This window comes from Mustela nivalis (assembly GCF_964662115.1).
Source record: "Mustela nivalis genome assembly, chromosome: 7".
Classification (NCBI taxonomy): domain Eukaryota; kingdom Metazoa; phylum Chordata; class Mammalia; order Carnivora; family Mustelidae; genus Mustela; species Mustela nivalis.
In genome coordinates this window covers 84,581,774-84,601,051 of record NC_139026.1, presented here as the reverse complement: position 1 = coordinate 84,601,051, position 19,278 = coordinate 84,581,774, and the positions used below count along the sequence as shown (strand labels likewise).

Sequence of the window (19,278 nt, the reverse complement as noted above, 5' to 3'; positions counted from 1 at the left end):
TGGTCAGGGGAAAGTTGGGCACTAAAGCAAGAAAGAGTATTGTTGAGGTGAGACTGGTCTGACTAGCAGAAGGGGTTGGGCACAGAGGAGTGCAAAGGGGAAAGCGGGTCCTCCTTGTCAATCATGAACGCTGGTGCAGGCCCAGGACACCCGCAGCCTCACGTGCCACGGAAACAGACAGCTGTACAGATTTCCTCAGGAAAACATTGAAAGCAAAAATTGTGATCACACCCAGCCCTTTCCTCTATGCCCTGCCCAATCTCTCCCACGTCCCCAAAAGGAAGAGAGCAGGAGGTCAAACTCGTTTGTTTATTCATTCATTCAACAAGCATTTCTCCTAAGGGGCCTTTGTTTCCAGCGAAGGGACGGACTCGTGCCTTTCCGCAGCACGGAGGATTCCGCAGCAAAGGGGCCCCCTAGTTGCCTGGCTCAGCAAGACCATATCACCATTGGAAGGGAAGGACCGGCTCGGGAGAAAGCCTCCCAGACCAGCATTCCAGGGGAGCCTGCGCCTTTGTAAATACAGGGGAAGGAAGGCGAGGAGGGCGAGAAAGCTCTCAGATTGGGTCGGGGGTGGTGGAATGAGTGAGATGCGTCTGCAAAAGGAAAACTGGGGACTCCTGCGCCTCCTCAAAAGAGCCGGTCCCCCAACCAGAGGCCTAACAGGGATCCCCTTGCAAGGGGTCTGGCTTCCTGGTCGAGATGCAACATTTCCCCCAGTAGGGTTTTCCACGCTCGTACAGAAAGGATAGACCCAAATACAGCTGCCAACGGACCCAATCAGGCTAGTAGTTTCTTAGAGTGAAAGCAGGTCTAGATGGAGAAGAAAGAACGAGAACGGAACCGACCATGGAGACCACGTTGCCGCACTAGTCCAAGTTTGCGAGAGAAAAACCCCAAGTAAATCACAAAAATAACAGGCAGGAAAGGGTTGGGTGGGCGGGATGTGTCCCCAAAAAGCCTTGAGGAGACAGCAAAGACTGCTGGTAACTCGGACGGAAGGGATTGAGGAGAAGGCTCCGTAAGGACAACCGCATGTGTTGGGCACCTATCGAGGTTGAAATGAACTGGCCAAGGGAAGCACGGGGGTCTTTCGGGGCTGACCGAGGCAGGAGAGAGCGGGGTTTGGCTCTTCCGAAGGGTGGGGGCGCCAGCGGGCGGGGCCGGCCGCCCGAGTGGGCCGCGGGAGGGAGGGAAAAGGGGGGAGGGGGACAGGGGGCGGAGTCTGCGGGCCCGGGCGGGCCGGGGGCGGAGCCCAGGTAGTGTTGATACACAAAGAGAAGGCACCCGGGAGGCCGTGGCCCCGCCCCCTGACGCGTTCTCCTGGGCGGCCGCTATAACCCGCTGCCGGGCAGGCAGCACCAGAGCAGCGCGGCGCCGCCGTCCCGGAGAGCTTTCTCGACAGCACCGCCCGCAGCCGGACCACGCGTTCCCGCAGCCTCGCGCCTTTCCCTCGAGACGGCGGACGCCGGACGATTGGGGCGGCAGCGACTTGCCATTTCCTTTTTTTATTAAAATTATTTTTCCTGCCTATTGCTGGTTTTTTGTTTTTATTTTTGTTTTACGATTTTTGTTTAGCGGAGAAAAAACCACCGAAGGCGTTTGCGTGACGTTTCCGGGATACAGGAGCGGAGACCACCGAGGTAACGCGGGCGGGGGCGTCTGTGCGGAGGGCGCGGGGCCCGGGCGGGAGTGGGGGAGGGGCTCTCGGGAGGGGCCGCGGCGGGAAGGTAGCTGCGGGGTCTGTTTCCTCCGGCGCTGGCGTGTCGGGTCGGCGGGACCCGCCTTCGGTCCCGGCCGGTACGAGGGTCGCCGCCTTTCTCGGGCGGGGGAGGGGCGCGGCGCGGGGGCCGCGTGCCCTCCGGGAGCTGAGCTGCATCCTCCCGTTAGGGGGAGGGGAACCACCCCGGCCCGCGGCTCCGCTGCGGCAAGTCTTGTGACTGATTTGCATTAATAAAAAAATGAGATCGAGGGGGATCTGGTATATGGGGGCAGCGGAGGAAGGTTCGGGCTTCTCGTATACACAGGCCACGATTGGGGAAGACGGCCCCGGAAGATTTGATAATCGGAGATCGATATTGCATCAGTTTCTTTTCCGGGCATAGGAGGGGCCGGCCGGGCGAAAGCGCTCGCGAGCCAAATGCCTGTAGACGAGTGTGCTCGAGGGCACGGGCGTGCGCGTGTAAACAAACCCCCGGCGCCTCTTGTCGCCGGGGAACGGGCTTTCTCCTGTTCTCGGGAGAGGACCCATGTCAGCTCTTTCTGCCCCGTTTGAGTTCGCTCTCTGCTGCAGAGGCATTTCCCCATCTTGGGACTCCGGGCATGAAAAGATGGATTACGCGCATTGTTGTTGCAAATGCTAGAAACTGGGAGCCGTGCGCCTGGGCTGCACGCACACCTAACCAATGTCTGGGTGGGATGTGTGCCCTGCATGCCTGTGCACGACCAGAGAGGCTGGAGAAAAGCCGAAGCAGAGCCCCCGTGCACCCCTCCCCTCCGATTTGGGATAATTGAGAGCGTGCAGTACTAAAGTCCTCTGGAGAGGGGCTTTGGGGTCCGGAGGGCGCGGGCCGTGGCGGGCGCATCGCCGCGGTGGGACCATCTTTGTTCTCCGCGGCTCCGCTGTCTGTACTTTTCCGCCCCTCGGCGCGCCCCCGCCCCTCGCGCTCGGCTGGTACTTTTCCACTCGCCTGGCCGGGGATGAATCAGCCGCGCTGCGCCTCCCGGCGGCGTCACGTGACCACGGCGGGCTGGCGGGCGGGCGGGCGAGCGCTGCAGTCCTGACGCGCCGCCTCTACCTTCTTCGCAGGCAGCCGCGCGGGCCGGTGCACCGCCAAGGACAAAAGGAGCCCAGTGTTCACCGCTGCACCCTCTCTTCCTCCCGGTGCCAGCATGAAGAAAACCGAAATGGGAAGGTTCAATATTTCCCCGGATGAGGACAGCAGCAGCTACAGTTCCAACAGCGATTTCAACTACTCCTACCCCACCAAGCAAGCTGCTCTGAAAAGGTGGGAGAAGTTGTGTGTGTTTTGGGGTTGTTGTGGGGTTTTTTGTTTGTTTTGTTTTGTTTTTTGATCGGCTTGCGGGGCTTAAGGGTTCTTGACCTGGAATTCTGCTTCGGTTGCTGTAACTTACCGTAGCATCTGGAGCAAGTATAGTCTCTGAAACGAGCATCGATTGTCGCATTGACAGTATCTCTGGTGAAAGTCGACTCCTACTTAACGCTTACGCATTTCAGGGAAGGTGCGGGAAGGTGCGTGACAACTAAAGGGCTGTTTGTGTTAAAGCATTCCGTTGTCTGTTTCGAAAAGACTGAGAATTCCTTTCCCCCCCCCTTCTCACAGCCATTATGCAGATGTAGATCCTGAAAACCAGAACTTTTTACTTGAATCAAATCTGGGGAAGAAGAAGTATGAAACAGACTTTGTAAGTTGAACATAATAATTTGTGTGTCTTTGGCTTTATGGAGTGAAAGAATAGTTGTACTTTTAGATTTCAATCTAACTTGCCCAAAGCTGGTTTTCTCCATTTAATTATTGTTATATGTTTGGTTATCGTTTTCCCTCTATGTAGCATCCAGGTACTACTTCCTTTGGAATGTCAGTATTTAATCTGAGCAATGCGATTGTGGGCAGTGGAATCCTTGGGCTTTCTTATGCCATGGCTAATACTGGAATTGCTCTTTTTATGTAAGTATGTGTAAGTAGTGAGTCTGCCATGCAGGGCAGTTAATATGATAAAACATAAAACTCTCGGCTCCAGAGACAGAATTTACAGTTGAAATACTTAACTTTAAAATCATTTGTGTGAAATTTAAGATGAGAAACCCAAAAGCCTCCTTGTTGTAATATGTAAACTGCATGATCTCCAGAAAGCCAGTTAGGAAGAAATAGGACAACACTGGAAACTAGTAATTAAATCAAAAGTCATTAAGTCAGTGGGAATAGTTTAAGTGGTAACAGGGTTTGTATATCTAAAAAGAACCATTGATAAATCCATAGTTGTTAGAAATTTTGTTCTGGCAGAATGTTTAGCAAAAAAATACTAATAAGCATGGTACTTCCAACTCAGTTTATAAATTGACATAGTCTTCCCAAGAACCTTTTCATAAGGCAGACAGACTTTTTAGAATATATAGGGTGTGGTGGTATTTGCTTAACCTGGAACATGCTTGTTCTAAGAAAAGTGAGTCATAATTTTCTGGACACTAAAAAGAAACCCATATGTTGGGTTTGTTTTTGTTTTGTTTTGTTTTGTTGTGTTTTTTTTTTTTGTTTTTTGTTTTTTTGTTTTTTGTTTTTTTTTTTGGTTCTGTTTTATTCTAATATTTATTTCTTCCAGGTCTGTGTGATTGCCACATGCCATAGCAAAAAAATAAATATTTTAATAAGTACTTGCTTTTAAATGTTCTTTTCCCTAGTTGCCCCGTTAAAATGATTTATTCCTGTGCTCTCTAGCATAAATGCCTAGAATAGGATTTTGGAGCAGTAGAACACTTTAGTGCAGTGGTTCTTAACTGGTGTGGGGTCATGATTCTCATAATTTAATAAGAAAAGTAGAAACCCTGTTTTCCAGGGAGAAGAAGGTACACAACAAAAACACATGCAGATATGAATGTACATCTTCCATGATATTTGTATCATAGCTGTTAACTTTAAGTACCCTTGGGCTCCTGCTAAGGCAATTTCTGTGGAAGATAGTGTGATTTATTGTGCTGATGAAGAAACCACATCTTACAGGGAGCAGGGAATTGTCCCCTCGTGACACATGGGTGCCATCTACTCAAGTTATTTTCTCCAACAGAATAGAATGCTCATGAAAAGAAAAGACCTTTGCAAAGTTCTACTTCCTGTACCGAAGTTAAGCCTGGCATTTGAGCATTGGAAGCTAGCAGCTTGCTTCATTAGCATGAAGCTTTTTGAGACCTCCTACTAAGGTGAAGGAATTTACATAGGAAGGACCAGAGAGTGTTGAATTTTTTATTGGAGAACTTGAATGGCCTCATTGTTAAATACTCCAAAATCCTTCCTGACTCTTAACTGTAAAAACTGGGCGATCTTTAATGCTGCTAGTGTGGTTCTAGTTAACATGAGAGAAAATGGCACCTGTTTCATAAGTGAAAACAAAATTCTGATGTTACCCTTGTGCCTTTGAAATTATACTTTAATAAGGTCTATGTGTTTGATTAACCCTTTTAATAAATGGTTAAACAAGTGAGTTTTTAATCCCATCAGTATTTTATAATGTGCATTTAGAGGATGTAGAGGTAAATGGGCCAGAAGCCATGTGGCTATCACAGTGTGGTTAAACAACTCTAGCTAACCTTATTAGGCAGACTCAGCCTTAAGCTTGAAAGTGACCTCTCAAAGGTTATAAAGTCCATTCATCCCTCATTGTAATTTCAGTGTAAGAAAGGAAGACTGAATTTGTCTGCATACTTCAAACATTGTTTTTGGTAAGGCCAATGGTGTCATTTTTCCACCTCTCACTAGGCCCCGTAAAGCTTTTGACATTGGAATGGCAGTTCAATGCCACCACCTGTGTTATAACTAACAGACCTCAATTTCTTTGCCAGATCTTATATGGTACCGGATTTGGTTTTCCTTTACAGACTTCAGGAAAAGTAATGGTCTTGTTTGCAAAGTTTTCAATGGGTTTTCCTGAGGTTTTTTTGTTGTTGTTGTTGTTGTTTTTAATAGAAAAAAAATCCACATTTTCCTTAGCTTTCCCAGGAGGGGAGGAAAGTAAATCTGCAATGAGAGAGAACTTGTATCTTTAAAGGAACACTAAGTGACACTGGGGAACCTCTAGTTTCCCCTAGTCTTTTTTTTGTTGTTGTTCCACCCAGTGGAGCCAAGAGCAACCCCAGTCAGACTGATGGGCTACTTGTTCTAGCACAGGCATTGTTTAATTTCATCATAATACTGGGCCTGTATTCCACACCATGGCGTGCAATACAGTACATCATCCCAGTGCTTACTTCTTTAACTTTTGCCTAATTGTTCTAAAGCTGTGCCCGATGCTTCCAATGTTGGTATCTCACTCCCTTCCTAGTCCCATTCCTCTTCTTATTTACATAGTCCAAGTGGTCTCAGGGTCTTTCCTGAACCTGTCTCAGTTGGATTTCACAAGTGCCTCATGTGCTACATTTTTACTGACAGGCATCATTTTACAGATAAAAGGAACCTTAAAATGCAGAGAAGTGGCAAGAATACAGTTAAATATTTTGGTGCCAGAACCAAATTCTAGGTCTCATAACTCCACCACCTTAAAGTTCAGCTTTCCTGGGTTTCCCGACATGCTTGGTGCAGCGGGTAAACCCTTGCTCTTAACCAGTACCTTGGAGCTAACACCTGAGACACGATGCAGGTTTTTAATACCAGGTTAAGGGAAAATGTTGACACTAGCCAGGATGGTGAGCACCAGTTCTTAGGGGCTTTCTATCTATCTATCTAGCACAGAAATATTAGGACATAATGTTTTGATAACAAGCATAAGAATTGCCTTTACATATAGCTGTGCTTATGTATAACCCTGTGCCTTTTCCTTCTCTCATCAGAATCCTCCTGACATTTGTGTCAATATTTTCCCTGTATTCTGTTCATCTCCTTCTGAAGACTGCCAATGAAGGAGGTATGGTAGCACTCTTGATACTTCTAAAACAGTTATGCCTGTTAGGATTTTCTTCGTTCGTTCCTTCATGCTTCTGTGTTCTTCTATTTTAGGGTCTTTATTATACGAACAGTTGGGACATAAAGCATTTGGATTAGTTGGAAAGCTTGCAGCCTCTGGATCAATTACAATGCAGAACATTGGAGGTGAGAATTTTTTAAAAGGTCATTTGGGTAGACTTTTTACTCTTTGTGTAGCAGAGTGGTGACACGTTACTTTTGGTGTCACATGCCACATTTTGCACTTGTAATGGTATAATTTTGTTTTCCTCCAGCTATGTCAAGCTACCTCTTCATAGTGAAATATGAGTTACCTTTGGTGATCCAGGCATTAATGAACATTGAAGATACAACTGGGTAGGTGCTAAGTAAGGTTACTCATAAGAAAAATTATAGTCTAACATGATTAGATACATTTTATCAAAGTTGAATACAAAATACTTAGCAATTATTTTTTGTAAATGTTCCTCTTAAAATTGACCAAGAAGTCCCTCATAGACTGATTTGAAGTCGTAAGAATGAAAGACCAAAGACTGAAGCTCATGCTGTAATTCTGGATAATAATTTCTCTAACCTGTGTGTGAAAGCAGGTTTTCTTAACTTTCTTTTGGTATTTGTTCTCTAAGAAATTGTAGCAGAGAAACACAAAATCTAACCTAAGTCAGGTTGAAGCTTTGAATTACATTACAAATCAGTCCTGTCTGATTTTTCATAAATTTGAAATTCTTAAAACTTAATCTGTTCAAATGCATAAGACCAGAAAATGTATGGCCACGTTGTAGAAACCTTATCCTTGTAGCACAGTTATTCCTCCCAGTGGACTAACAGGTTTTTATCTAGAGTAAACATGGGGAAGGGCAATTTACTTCCCCACTTACTTACAGCCGGTTATCTCAAAATAGAGAAGTGTGGTTATCTCTTTGGCTTTAGAAATTTAATAAGCTGATCTTTAAACATTAGTTTTCTGTGGGGTCTTTGTTGCTGAAGTAAGTAAGTGTAGTGGAATTCACAGGACAATTAGAATTTGAAAATAGTGATTTAAGAGAGGGTATGGTTGATTAATTAGGAAGGAAAAGACATTGTTAAAACTCTTATAGGAGACATGGGTAATATTTTCTCTAAGTTCAGAAGAGACCTTTTGACTGTTTTTGGAGTCAAGGTGGGTCAAGGTGTCACAACATAACTCTTGACTATCTGGAATAAATTCTGGTTTGGGGGGATTGGGTTTTGTTGTTTGTCTTTGCCTATGTGTTCTACCTAAGTATGAGAAGATTTCCTTGTTGAAGTGTTTAATAATTCCACTTGCTAATAAGTGTCTAAAAGAAACTTGTTTTAAATTTCCTTGTTTCTCGCATTAAAAATTGTAAGCCAAAGCTATAACCGAGTTGGTATACAATTCTTCTAAAAATGCTGAAAGATAAGATTACTGACTTAACAATGCTGCTTTGTTCCCTACATTAGTATCAAGCCTTTAAGAAGCATTTTATGTTATGAATCAGCTGGCAGCCTTCCCAGAGCAAACAGTGGGACAAAAGTTACACTGTTCATACCCCATTTCTAACCTGAGTGAATATTGAGCTAGCACACAGCTAGAAGTTTATGCCTCTGTAGGCTTTTTGTGAATAAGCAGTGCTTTTTCCAGACCTGCCGTTTTTTGTGTTTATTTTTATAGTGTCTCTATGAAATGAGTCCAGTAAGAAGAGGTGTATAGTATCTTGGGAATTTTCATGATTGGTTTTCACCTTGTGTTTCTTTTCTTTAATTCAGATTGTGGTATCTGAACGGTGACTATTTGGTTTTGCTGGTGTCGCTGGTGCTCATTCTTCCTTTGTCCCTGCTGAGAAATTTAGGTGAGTAAACCCATCTCTAAAGAGAACTGAAATGAGCCTATCACTAGCTAGTTGGCTATCTCTTAATAGAAACTGAAAGCTAAAAAGCTCCCCAAAACAGGACTTTGGGAGCTGCCACGTACACATGTGTAGGCCTTTTCAAAATCCTAACAGTGGCTACCAGATGGGCTGGGCCTTTTCAAAATCCTAACAGTGGCTACCAGGATGGGCTGGGATATTTTGACACTTGATAATATTTGTGCTTTATAAATAGTAATAACATAAAATGAAAGTTTCTATTATTTTAGTTATTAGCAAGCTTTGTTAAGTAATTCTATACCTTAGTACCTAAGAATTAGAAATTTAATATTGTATTCATTACTAAAGACTTTCAGACAGAATTGAGTTACTGCCTAAAAGTTGAGAAAATCTTTTTGCCTGAAATGTGTTATATTGAAGCAATAATTTCTGTGTCCTACAGGATATTTGGGATATACCAGTGGCCTTTCCTTATTGTGTATGATGTTCTTCCTGATTGTGGTAGGTATATCTCTTTTTTAAAGCTAGAGATTGGTTTATGAGCCCAGTCAGGTTATTCAGTTTAACAAATGCAAAAATAATTCGTTTTCAGGTGATTTGCAAGAAATTTCAGATTCCTTGCCCTGTGGAAGTTGGCTTGATAATTAATGAGACCCTAAACAGCACCTTAACCCAGCCGACGGCTTTTACACCTGAGATGGTATTTAATATGACGGACGATGATTCTTGCAGACCACGTTATTTTATCTTCAACTCACAGGTGACTAAATGTAGTTTTTCTTTTCTTAAGATTTTAGGGAAGAAGAGAGGGATACTAGCCCCTGGAAATTTAAAAATAACTCCCAAGGCAAAAGGAGGAGGGGTAGTATAGCTACTCTTTAGAAAACATGAGTAGCTGGTTACTGAATTATTAAAGACTGAGAAGAAAATGTTAGATTATATCTTAAAATGGATGGAGAACTGAAATGAAATAATCCTATGATGTTAATAATTGACACCTTCTGAGGTTAGGATATTGATCACACTTAGTGAGAGATTAGAAGAAGGAAAACTTTAAGGGTTTGATGCTAAAATTCATTACTCTAAAAATACAAACTGCAGACCTGTGATGACCCAAATGTGTTACATGAGGATTTTAAGTAAATGTTTCACGTTTTTTACAGACTGTCTATGCGGTTCCAATTTTGACCTTTTCATTTGTCTGTCATCCTGCTATCCTTCCCATTTACGAAGAACTCAAAGGGTGAGTGCTCTTCCTCTTTTTATGTAAATTCATTGGGAAAGTTAGAAGAACATTTGATTACTGCTTATAACTACTGCTCAAGTATATATCTGTATTTTTCTTTGAATTTACATAGCCGCAGCCGTAGAAGAATGATGAATGTGTCCAAGATTTCATTTTTCGCCATGTTTCTTATGTACCTGCTTGCTGCCCTCTTTGGATACCTGACATTTTATGGTAAATAATGTTTAGCTTTCAGAAACACTTCATGAAGTAAAATTGATACTTGCACATGTATAATCTATCACTTAAATTCCATGTTTCGGTGTATTTCCTACTTGGAATGAGAAACTGAATTTAGAGCTGAGAATTTCCTATAGTCTTTAATCAGTAATTTCTAAAGCCCAGGGTCATATCTTAGCCATTTGGTGGCATTCTTACGGTACGCTTCCATCTGGGTTTATGCTATCTCCTTTTCCAGTCATCTTCACATTCTACAACACAAACTGTAAGCCAGACCATGGGATTTAGCTATGTAGCTCCTGTTGTTTTTGATGGGGGTCATGTGGCTAAATCTCTACTTGGTATTTAGGAAAATTTTCCTTCAATGTTATTTTAATTGCATTAATCCTAATTCCAAATTAATCTTCTTAGCCTCATAGTTTATACCCGTTTTGTGAGTAGCTAATAACTTTGCTGCGTATTTGCTGTAAGTTAGATTTCCCACCTAATCTCTAGAGGAAACCGCTCACTTGAAGCTTTTTTTCCTTTGTCTTTCCCCATAGAACATGTTGAATCAGAATTGCTTCATACCTACTCTACAGTCATGGGAACTGATATTCTTCTTCTCATTGTTCGTTTGGCTGTGCTAGTGGCTGTCACCCTGACGGTACCAGTAGTCATCTTCCCAGTAAGTGGTCACCTGCCCTCCTTCCACTCACCAGGAATGAGGTTTTAAACATGTAAAGACTTGTGAGATTTTCTTCTTCTGTAAGAAGGGAAACGCTTTTAGAGCAATACCAAGTTGATGGTGGTTTTGAAGGGATTATTTAAAATACTTTGTAGGTTTTTAAAACATTCTGAGTATATTTTCCGTAATTGAAGACCTAAAGTGATCTTTTAATGTTCAGATGTTAAGGAAACAGCAGTAGAAGAAGGGGCACAATTTAAGTATTTAGAAAGTTGGGGTTTTTAAGTTTTTTTTAAAGATACAGCCCCTGTTATTTGGGGATTTTTTTTCCCCCATTAATTTAAAGCTGGAATTTTCATCTCTCTCTTTGTTTGCTTTTGCAGATCCGGAGTTCTGTAACTCACCTGCTGTGTGCAGCAAAAGATTTCAGTTGGTGGCGTCATAGTATCATAACCGTGTCTATCCTGGCATTTACCAATTTGCTTGTCATCTTTGTCCCAACAATTAGAGATATCTTTGGTTTCATCGGTAAGTTTTAGAAAGTGTCAGAGTCCTTTATCACATCAGCGATTTTAAAGTTTAAAAAAGGAATGACCAGTGATTCACTGAATTCTCAAGAAGTGGTCTGTGTTCTTTTTCAGGGGCATCTGCAGCTGCTATGTTGATCTTTATTCTGCCATCTGCCTTTTATATCAAGTTAGTGAAGAAAGAACCTATGAAATCTGTACAAAAGATTGGGGTGAGTGAGCTGTTCAGACTTACAGAAACAGTCGTGATCTTCTAAAACTAGAATTACCTGATTTTAGTCCCTTGGTTCTACTTCTAAGTTTCTAGTGTATATTTCTTTAATGGTGATCTTCACAGATGGAAGGTTGGGGCAGGAAAGGTGGAAGACAGTTTGCCTTCGAATATAGGCCTAAGTTAATTACAAGAAAGCAGTTGAGATATTTCAGAGGTAGGAGCACAGATAAAGAGTGTATGTGCAGTGTGGAGGTGCTCAGTCAGCGTCCCGCATTAGTGGAGCTGGTATTTGTCTCGCTGCCCACTTCGACACTTACATGGGCCTTCAAACTGTCTTCAAAGCAAGGAGCCAGGGGGAGGAGGGCTATACCTATACTTTAAAATAATAAAATGAACTTTAAAGTGTAATACAGCTGATTTTACAAAGAACATGATCATGTTAACTACAGAAGGTCCGGGGGGGGGGGAGGTTATTTAGCAAAAAGACTGCCTTTCAGTCCTCACCCTGCTACAGTTCTAGTCTGATTAAAACACTAGAATTGTTTATAATTCTATATAATTCAGCTGTATTCTTGTTTTATTCAGAATACATAGTGGCAGTAACTGAAGGGGGTAGAATGAGGAGTAAACTTACTCATGTCTCTTAGAAAAACTCTGGCTTTCACCAGGCTGTGTTTTAGGATGACTTCGGTTTGATATTGTGACTTAAAATTTTTGAAGTTTTAAGAAATGTGAGAAGCAAACAAAAAACTAGTCCCGTTCTGCTTACGACGTGAAGTAGTTCATTCCGTAAAGAAAAGTATTTACATTTCTGTCTGAAACAAAGGAATGAGAAAGCAAATTTGGGGAAGATTTCAAAAACCGAGTTATTTTGTACTGTAGGTAAGCTCTTGATAACTTAAGACAGTTATCTGAGCAAGGTAAAAGTGTAGCCCTGTAAATACATCATTTCAGTGATTTCAAGCCCATTTTTAAAAGTAGGAAGGAATGTTCACGGGTATGTCTTCTGCTGGCTGATGAGTTTCTCTTTATGCTTGTTGCAGGCTGTGTTCTTCCTGTTAAGTGGCATAGTCGTGATGACCGGAAGCATGGCCTTGATTGTTCTGGATTGGGTACACGATGCCCACGGAGGTGGCCATTAACTGGTGCCGCTGAAACCCCGCTAGTCCACTTGATGCCAGTGTTGAGTCAACTCTCAACTTACTATGAAATTTCACCTAATGTTTTCAGTTTCACTTCCTTTTGAAGTGCAGATTCCTCGCTGGTTCTTCTGAGTGCAGAATAAGTGAACTTTTTTTTTTTCTTTTTAAAGAAACTATTCTGTATGATAGAAATGGATATGAACAACCAAACCACGAGTCTCGGGTTAATGGAAGTGACAATTTTATTCCATTCCAGAGAATGGACGAACTCTTTAACTTTATCAAGCCACATGGTTGGCTGTGTCATTGTTTAACTTGGATATTTTATGATTTTACTTGAATGTGCCTAATGGAACCATTCGATGTGAGAAACAATTCTTATTAATTTACAGCAAAGTATTGAAATAACCATTGAGAAAAACACTATTATTTTTTTGTACCAAAAATATTTTAAGACCTCAGAAGCACTATTTTACTTTTAAAAAAAGTTGCTTTCTTTTTAAACTTTATCCAAAAACAATTGTCAACAAATTCCATAAGAAAAAACCATTGGTGTTTAAAAACAAATATTAGTATGGTAAAATGATTTGCCTTATTGTAGGCATAATAAGCCAAATACTTTTTTTAACCCAAAAAAATTTTTAGAGAAAATGATGTAATGACAAATTGTACCATGAATAGGAGCGTAGTTTTTTCCATTCAGACTTCACCATTAAAGAATAACTGATGGATTATATTGCTATACCAAATCAGATGAACTCGTTCATCACTTTTCTTCTCTGGCCCCAATTAATTTATTTCATTCAGACTGAAATACACTTATGGCTTCAATCTATTAGAATGGAAGATACAAAGCAGTGGGAAGTAAAATAACTAATTTTGAGGTACCAAATAGTGCAATTGGGTAAAACAGGGTTTATTCAGTTGCATCTGTCTCCAGAGCTGTATTGACAGCTCTGGGGGGGTTTTTTGTTTTTGTTTTTGTTTTGGGCCAGCCCTTTTTTTGACATTGCTTCCAGCAGTGGGAAATGGGCATTTGATGGCTATAGGCCAAAACTATTCTATCCAGAGAGTACAACTTTTTGCAATGTTCATCTACTGCTGGAAGTGGGAATTACTTGATAATGTATGGCTTAGTTGTGTTCTTGTTTTGTCTACAGTAGAGGTCTAATTCACAGGTTACACCGGTATTTGGTATAAGTTCTTTTCAGACAGGCCACTGGGTTATCTCATGCAGTAAGTTTTAAAACTCCTTTGCACTGGATTGTCATCTCATTCTTGTACAACACAGAATTATTTGTTTACATCCAACAGATGGTTAGCTAGGGAAAACAGTGCATCCTGAGTGTAAGTAGTTGGTCCAACTGCATGTTCATCTTTCCATTTCATTGCCAGTTAGAAGTGAAAAAATCACGTGGCTTTAAGAGCACATTTATTGTACGTTATGGTGTATGGTGAATATATTAAATAATGTGGTACTTTGCTCATCAGGCATCATGTCTAATATCTAATACACATAATTCCATTAGTGGTTGAGGGAAGCAAATAATGGAATCATCAATTGGCCTCTGGCTCTAAGGTTTCCTCTTAAACTCAGCATTTTTAGTTGTAGGTAGGGGCCAGAAACATGGCAGACATGGTTTTTGTTACACATTCTTGTATTATATGTGACTAAATTACAGACAGGATATGTCTGTGAAGACCCTTGTGGAACTGGAAGACGTCTTGTAGTGCTACATTGGGTGAAACCAATGGTCCATTTGTGTTCCTACAAAAATAACATGATTGGGGACCATCCAGAAAGGCAGTGAGAAGATGGATTCTATGGCGCTGCTTTCATTTAATTGGGTTTTAGCACTCACTCCCTTCAGATCCAGAACCTCACCTCTAGTTCAGACCAAGAATTGGTACTTCTGCTTGAGTTCCTGGAAGAATTGCTGATTTTGTATCTGAGACCTGCCAGGAAGTACCAAGTAGAATTGTTTTCTACAGTTTACATCCTTTTCATGTGGGAGAAACTACCGTGGCAACCAGGAAGGAACAGAAAAAAGGAATTTTCTTCTCACAGCAAATTGACGTGGGGAGGCTCGTTCAATCCTCTTTTGGCTGTTGGAGTTTCAAAACAAACTGCCTAGGGTAAATTCCATTGCATGGTTTTCTTGGAGCTATCTTGTCTGCCTTGAGGTTCCTAAAACAGTGAATTCCCATTAATGAGCAGTCTTCAGTATTAAAACCACTGTCTTGTCACCTCATTTTGCATTACTGTCTTCCGTGGATGTTTCAGTTATGACTGTAATGTTATTTATAGAACAGCATTAATCCATTAAAGCTAACCTATTTTTCAATATTTATGATAATCTGTACATACATTGTCTGTCCATATGTATTTGTAATATATAATGTATATAATGTCAGGTTTGGGTCTTGGGTTCAAGTGTATATATTCCTGTAAGTTTCTTAACTGCATTTTGATGAACTCACATGTATCTATAAGAATTGTCCCAAAAAGTACCTGTACAGAGATTTCAATATAAACAAATTGACAAATTATGTAAACACTAAGAATTTAAAATATTGTTTAAATTGTATTTGCAATAAACAGACTGGATGAACATCACATTTTTTCATGAAAACTTGGTGCAAATTCAGATCTCTTATTTAAAATTTAAATAAGGTCTAATTTTCAAAATGCAGTAGTTTCAAAATGTGATCTAGTGTAATGAAATCAAATGTGATCTAATGTAATGAAAGAGAAACCTGGGTGTGTTAGCTTTCTGTATATAGTGTAAATACCCCCACCGTACTGTTAGAGGCCAGCGGTTCCAATAGGACTTGTTGGCAAAGAGTGCTACACCGTTTCAATGAAACAATGTATGTTTTAACTGAACTAAAATAAATCCATGCTTAATCCTGAGTAGCAGTGTTTTCTTTGAGGTCGGGGGATAATGTGTCTGGTGACACATCAGAGCTTATTAGGCCCCCTATGAGGGAAATTCTAATGAAGGGCATGGTGAGAAAAAAGTTTTCCTAAAGTTTGCAACATGTGAGAAGGAATACAAAGAAAACGGTAAAGGGCACCTCAAGGACCTAGGGTTGGGCCTACCGTAGGTGTGCCAGTAGTGCATCAGAATCATCCGGGAGCTATTTAAAAATGGAGCTTTCTGGAACATGTGCCTGTGGTAGTCTTAATTCCACTGGTCTGGAAGGCAGCCCAGAGTTTTATTTCCCCCTCACCGAAGTCCTACCCAGGTGATGCAGAGGCACAGGTGAAAGTAAAGGGCACTGAGAAAGGTCTAGAAGTCTGGGGAATTCAGCTGAGGTGCTCCAGTCCAGAGAAGAAGAGGAAGCCTTGTTGCAGAGCCATCGTAGGCAAGCTGAGGTTTATCTGACTGGGTACTAGATAAAGCTAGCTATGAGGGGGCTTGCTAAGACACACAGGGTAGTGGTCGGGAATGGCCTACTGAGCCTTGGAAGCTTAAGGGCATATGCAGTGAGAGATCTAGGGCTGAAACAAAAAGGAAGATACCTCAGAGTAGCAGGTATGATTGGGAGTGGTTGCAAAGGCAAGTGAAATTTTCTGCAAGAGAATAATCCGGTAGCAATGGTCAAGACAGTTATTTGTGGTTAGAAAATAGAGCAGAATTTGTGACACACCTGAACTGAAGAAGAAAAGGCTTAGCGGGTTGTTGCTCCTCTGAGAAGTTTTAATTGAATGCCTACTGCATACAATTAACATGCCCAAGGAAAAGAGGGTGGGGTTCTGTGTCAGACTCCAGTTGTAACAGAATCCATACACTTTGAATTAGCCACTCTAAAGAAATGATATCAAAATGAAGCAGAATGCCGATTAATCTGAAATAAATATATTTATTTCAAATATATCTATATCAAGGGGTGAAAATGCAGTTCTCTAACCAGGGAAATACCAAAAGATATTTCCAGTAAACCTGAGGAATATTCTAGGAATGTTCTAACTGAAGAACTAGAGTAGTCTGTCCTGACTTGGAGAATACTCTTTTCCTGGACAATTGGCTTAGATAAGCTTCTGGTGAGAGTAAAGAAAATCTATTTAAATTAGCTTAAGCAAAAATGGTGCAGGGGAAAAGAGAACTTAGCAGGAGATCAGGTTCCTCAGAGAATTAGAAGATAAACAGCCTTCCCAAGGGTCAAATGCTGGATTTGTCCAAGAGACCTTAAGGACAGAAACCTACAAGCCAGAATTACGGACAGAAACCTACTATAGAGCTCGGCAGTTAGATAATGAGCAATTTCTTCAGCCAACTTCTCAAGACACGCATTGGCTAATAATGGGTCCTGATCTCCAATACAGCCCAGTGGGCAGGATGACACAGCACAAAAATTCATAGCTGCCAAGACCCAGCCCCGTGGTGGGGAGAAGAGTTCTCAGAGGAGGAGTGACATGGTCATGAGCCGGAAATAGGGTCACCAACGGTCGTAGCTTTAGCTACTGGGAGTACTGCAACCTGGGGAACCCCTTAATCCATGCAAACCGGGAGGGTTGGTAACCCTAACCCTAGTTAGAAAGACATGCAGAAAGCTGTCTGATAAAACAGCCTCGTGATACCAATAAACTCATTTCCTCTGGATTTCCTTTTTCTAGACTTGTAGGTAGAACATCTGTCTTCTTTTATAACTTTGCCCCAAGTCAGTGGATTAGATCTTCCTTCAATTACATTTCTGATTTTCCCCACGTGAGTTGTAAGCTTCATAAGAGCAGACAACTGTCATTTTATTAATTCATCTCCAACATTCACAACAGTCCAGCAAACAGCACATTAAGTACTCCAAATAATTGTTGAGTAAATAAATATCCCCTGTATTTCTTATAGCATAGCTGGGGTGAGAATTAAACTTTTAAGAAAAAATTTACTAAATGCTTGTAAAATAAATACAGCGAGTACCATGAAATTCAACACTCTGACTTAAAAGAGAGTTTATTCAGATTCAACCGGAAGCCTCTGTCCGACAGCAAGGCTTCCTTGCCTAGCCTGGGATCTGCCTCCAGGTGGCAGAAGCCATCCTTAACCTCTACTCCATATAAGCGGTGCTGCTGCAGCAGCGGCGGTAAAATCCATTTGAAATGCTGGCCAGACCTGGTTGTGCTCCAGGTACCCTAAGGGGGAACATTCACGCCCCGGGTCTAGTTATTCTGGTTGCTTACTCCTTATGTCCTCAAGGTAACCATGAATGTTCCTTGGCCAATTCCTGGGAATGTGGGCCTCAGAAGGTTGTTCTTACGTTAGTGATTGATGGTTTTCTTGCATACACTCGAAGCAACGGCCCATGCTATACTGGCTTTTCAGGTTGTTCCACACAGATGCCAAGATTAATGATGTGCACCTGGTTTCGTTGTTGGGGTCCTGAGTTTTGGTTGCCAAGACCGGTTGCCAAGCAGAATGTGCCTTCGTAACCAGTCCCCCACCAAAGCCTTGGACTTGGAACTCATTTTGGTTTCCCCGGGCAGAGACATTCCCCACGCATCCCTATAGTTCACTGTTAGAGAAAGAGCACTAATTCCTGTGTGGCCTCGGTCAAGGAAGTTCTTGGAACCCTGTGCCGGACCTCGCCGGATTCCTCTGCTGCGTCTTTTCCCTCTCCCTTTTGCTCTGTATCCCTTGCTGTAATAAATCTGAGCAAGTGAGTATCATCTGCTTTTGAGTCTTGGGAGCCCTTCTGATGAAATCACCAAACGAAACATGTGCATGGTATCTGTATTTTCTCTACACCATCAGTTTGCAAACATTGGTATCTCTTGCCTTCTCCAGGAAGAATCTATCCACCATGAAAGCCTCGAAGCCTTACTGAACAAGTTTTACAAAATATTGTTTGGGGCATGGGGTGTTGAGAGGGTTAGGTACCAAAGAAAAGAAAATTTTTTTTTTTTTACCTTACGCATCCCACTGTGCACCACTTTGTAAAACCTGATTTGACATATTTCTTCTACCAAGTCCCTCTGGCTATGCCTGTGAACTAGAGATTCTATCTGCCCTTCCTCCCACAACATACACAGCCTGTTTTCCATTCCCATGGGTAATTCTACTCTGTGTTCAAACCGGTCTATCTTTCCCAGATAAACAGAAGTTCTTAAGTCATCAGGACTCACTTTCCTGAGATAGCATTTTACTGAACACAAATTTACTGGACTTACCTTAGTATTCTTCTTGACTACTTAATTTCCCTGAAAGGAGTTATGGCAAGTTCAACTTTCTCATCTGATTATATTAAAAATATCTGATGTAGAGTCCATTCTATAAATGAGAATAAAAGCAAATCTATGCTGGCTGAAATGGGGAGGGGTGAGGTCTACAGACTAAGAGATCCAGCTTCCAACCTCCTTCCACTTGATTCATCTCTCCACAATGGCCCGTGAGGTCCTACCATAATCTAGAGACCTATGGAACATGGCATGAAAACATGGCTCTCAATTCTTTCAGGAGATTGAGACCCCAAGATGCCAAGAATCCTGCCAGCCTGAAGATCAGCTGCTGAGTCACCTTTTTCAAACAGTCTCTTTTTCTCCTTATTGATAAGGTGGTGGTGTCCTAGCATCCTGTCTGTAACCCAATCATCTTTTTTTTTTTTAAAAAGTATTTTATTTACTTATTTGACAGAGAGAGCCACAGCAAGAGAGGGAACAGAAGCAGGAGGAGTGGGAGAAGGAGAAGCAGGCTGCCCACTGAGCAAGGAGCCCGATACGGGGCTT

General features: G+C 42.0%; 1 protein-coding gene across 2 annotated transcripts; it reads left to right on the top strand.

The window, feature by feature from the left end:
• Positions 1-1,272: 1,272 nt before the first annotated feature.
• On the top strand, positions 1,273-15,468 carry SLC38A2 (solute carrier family 38 member 2). Of its 2 annotated transcripts, XM_082742313.1 has the most exons (16): positions 1,273-1,643; positions 2,810-3,008; positions 3,345-3,426; positions 3,574-3,689; positions 6,560-6,633; positions 6,726-6,818; positions 6,947-7,028; positions 8,439-8,521; positions 8,982-9,040; positions 9,132-9,299; positions 9,703-9,782; positions 9,898-9,998; positions 10,547-10,671; positions 11,055-11,199; positions 11,313-11,410; positions 12,456-15,468. In XM_082742313.1, exons 2-16 carry the CDS (start codon positions 2,893-2,895, stop codon positions 12,552-12,554), a joined length of 1,521 nt encoding a protein of 506 aa, XP_082598439.1. In that variant the 5' UTR covers positions 1,273-1,643; positions 2,810-2,892; the 3' UTR covers positions 12,555-15,468. The 2 variants fall into 2 exon arrangements, with proteins under 2 accessions (XP_082598439.1, XP_082598440.1); XM_082742314.1 differs by lacking the exon at positions 3,574-3,689 and having other exon boundaries at positions 1,303-1,643.
• The last annotated feature ends 3,810 nt before the right edge of the window (positions 15,469-19,278 follow it).

Excerpts from the sequence above, each read along its gene's own strand:
- SLC38A2 (XM_082742313.1), top strand. The coding sequence starts at position 2,893 with ATGAAGAAAACCGAAATGGGAAGGTTCAATATTTCCCCGGATGAGGAC. Across the intron at positions 3,690-6,559 it reads ACTGGAATTGCTCTTTTTAT|AATCCTCCTGACATTTGTGT; the intron begins GTAAGTATGTGT and ends TTCTCTCATCAG. Across the intron at positions 11,200-11,312 it reads AGATATCTTTGGTTTCATCG|GGGCATCTGCAGCTGCTATG; the intron begins GTAAGTTTTAGA and ends GTTCTTTTTCAG.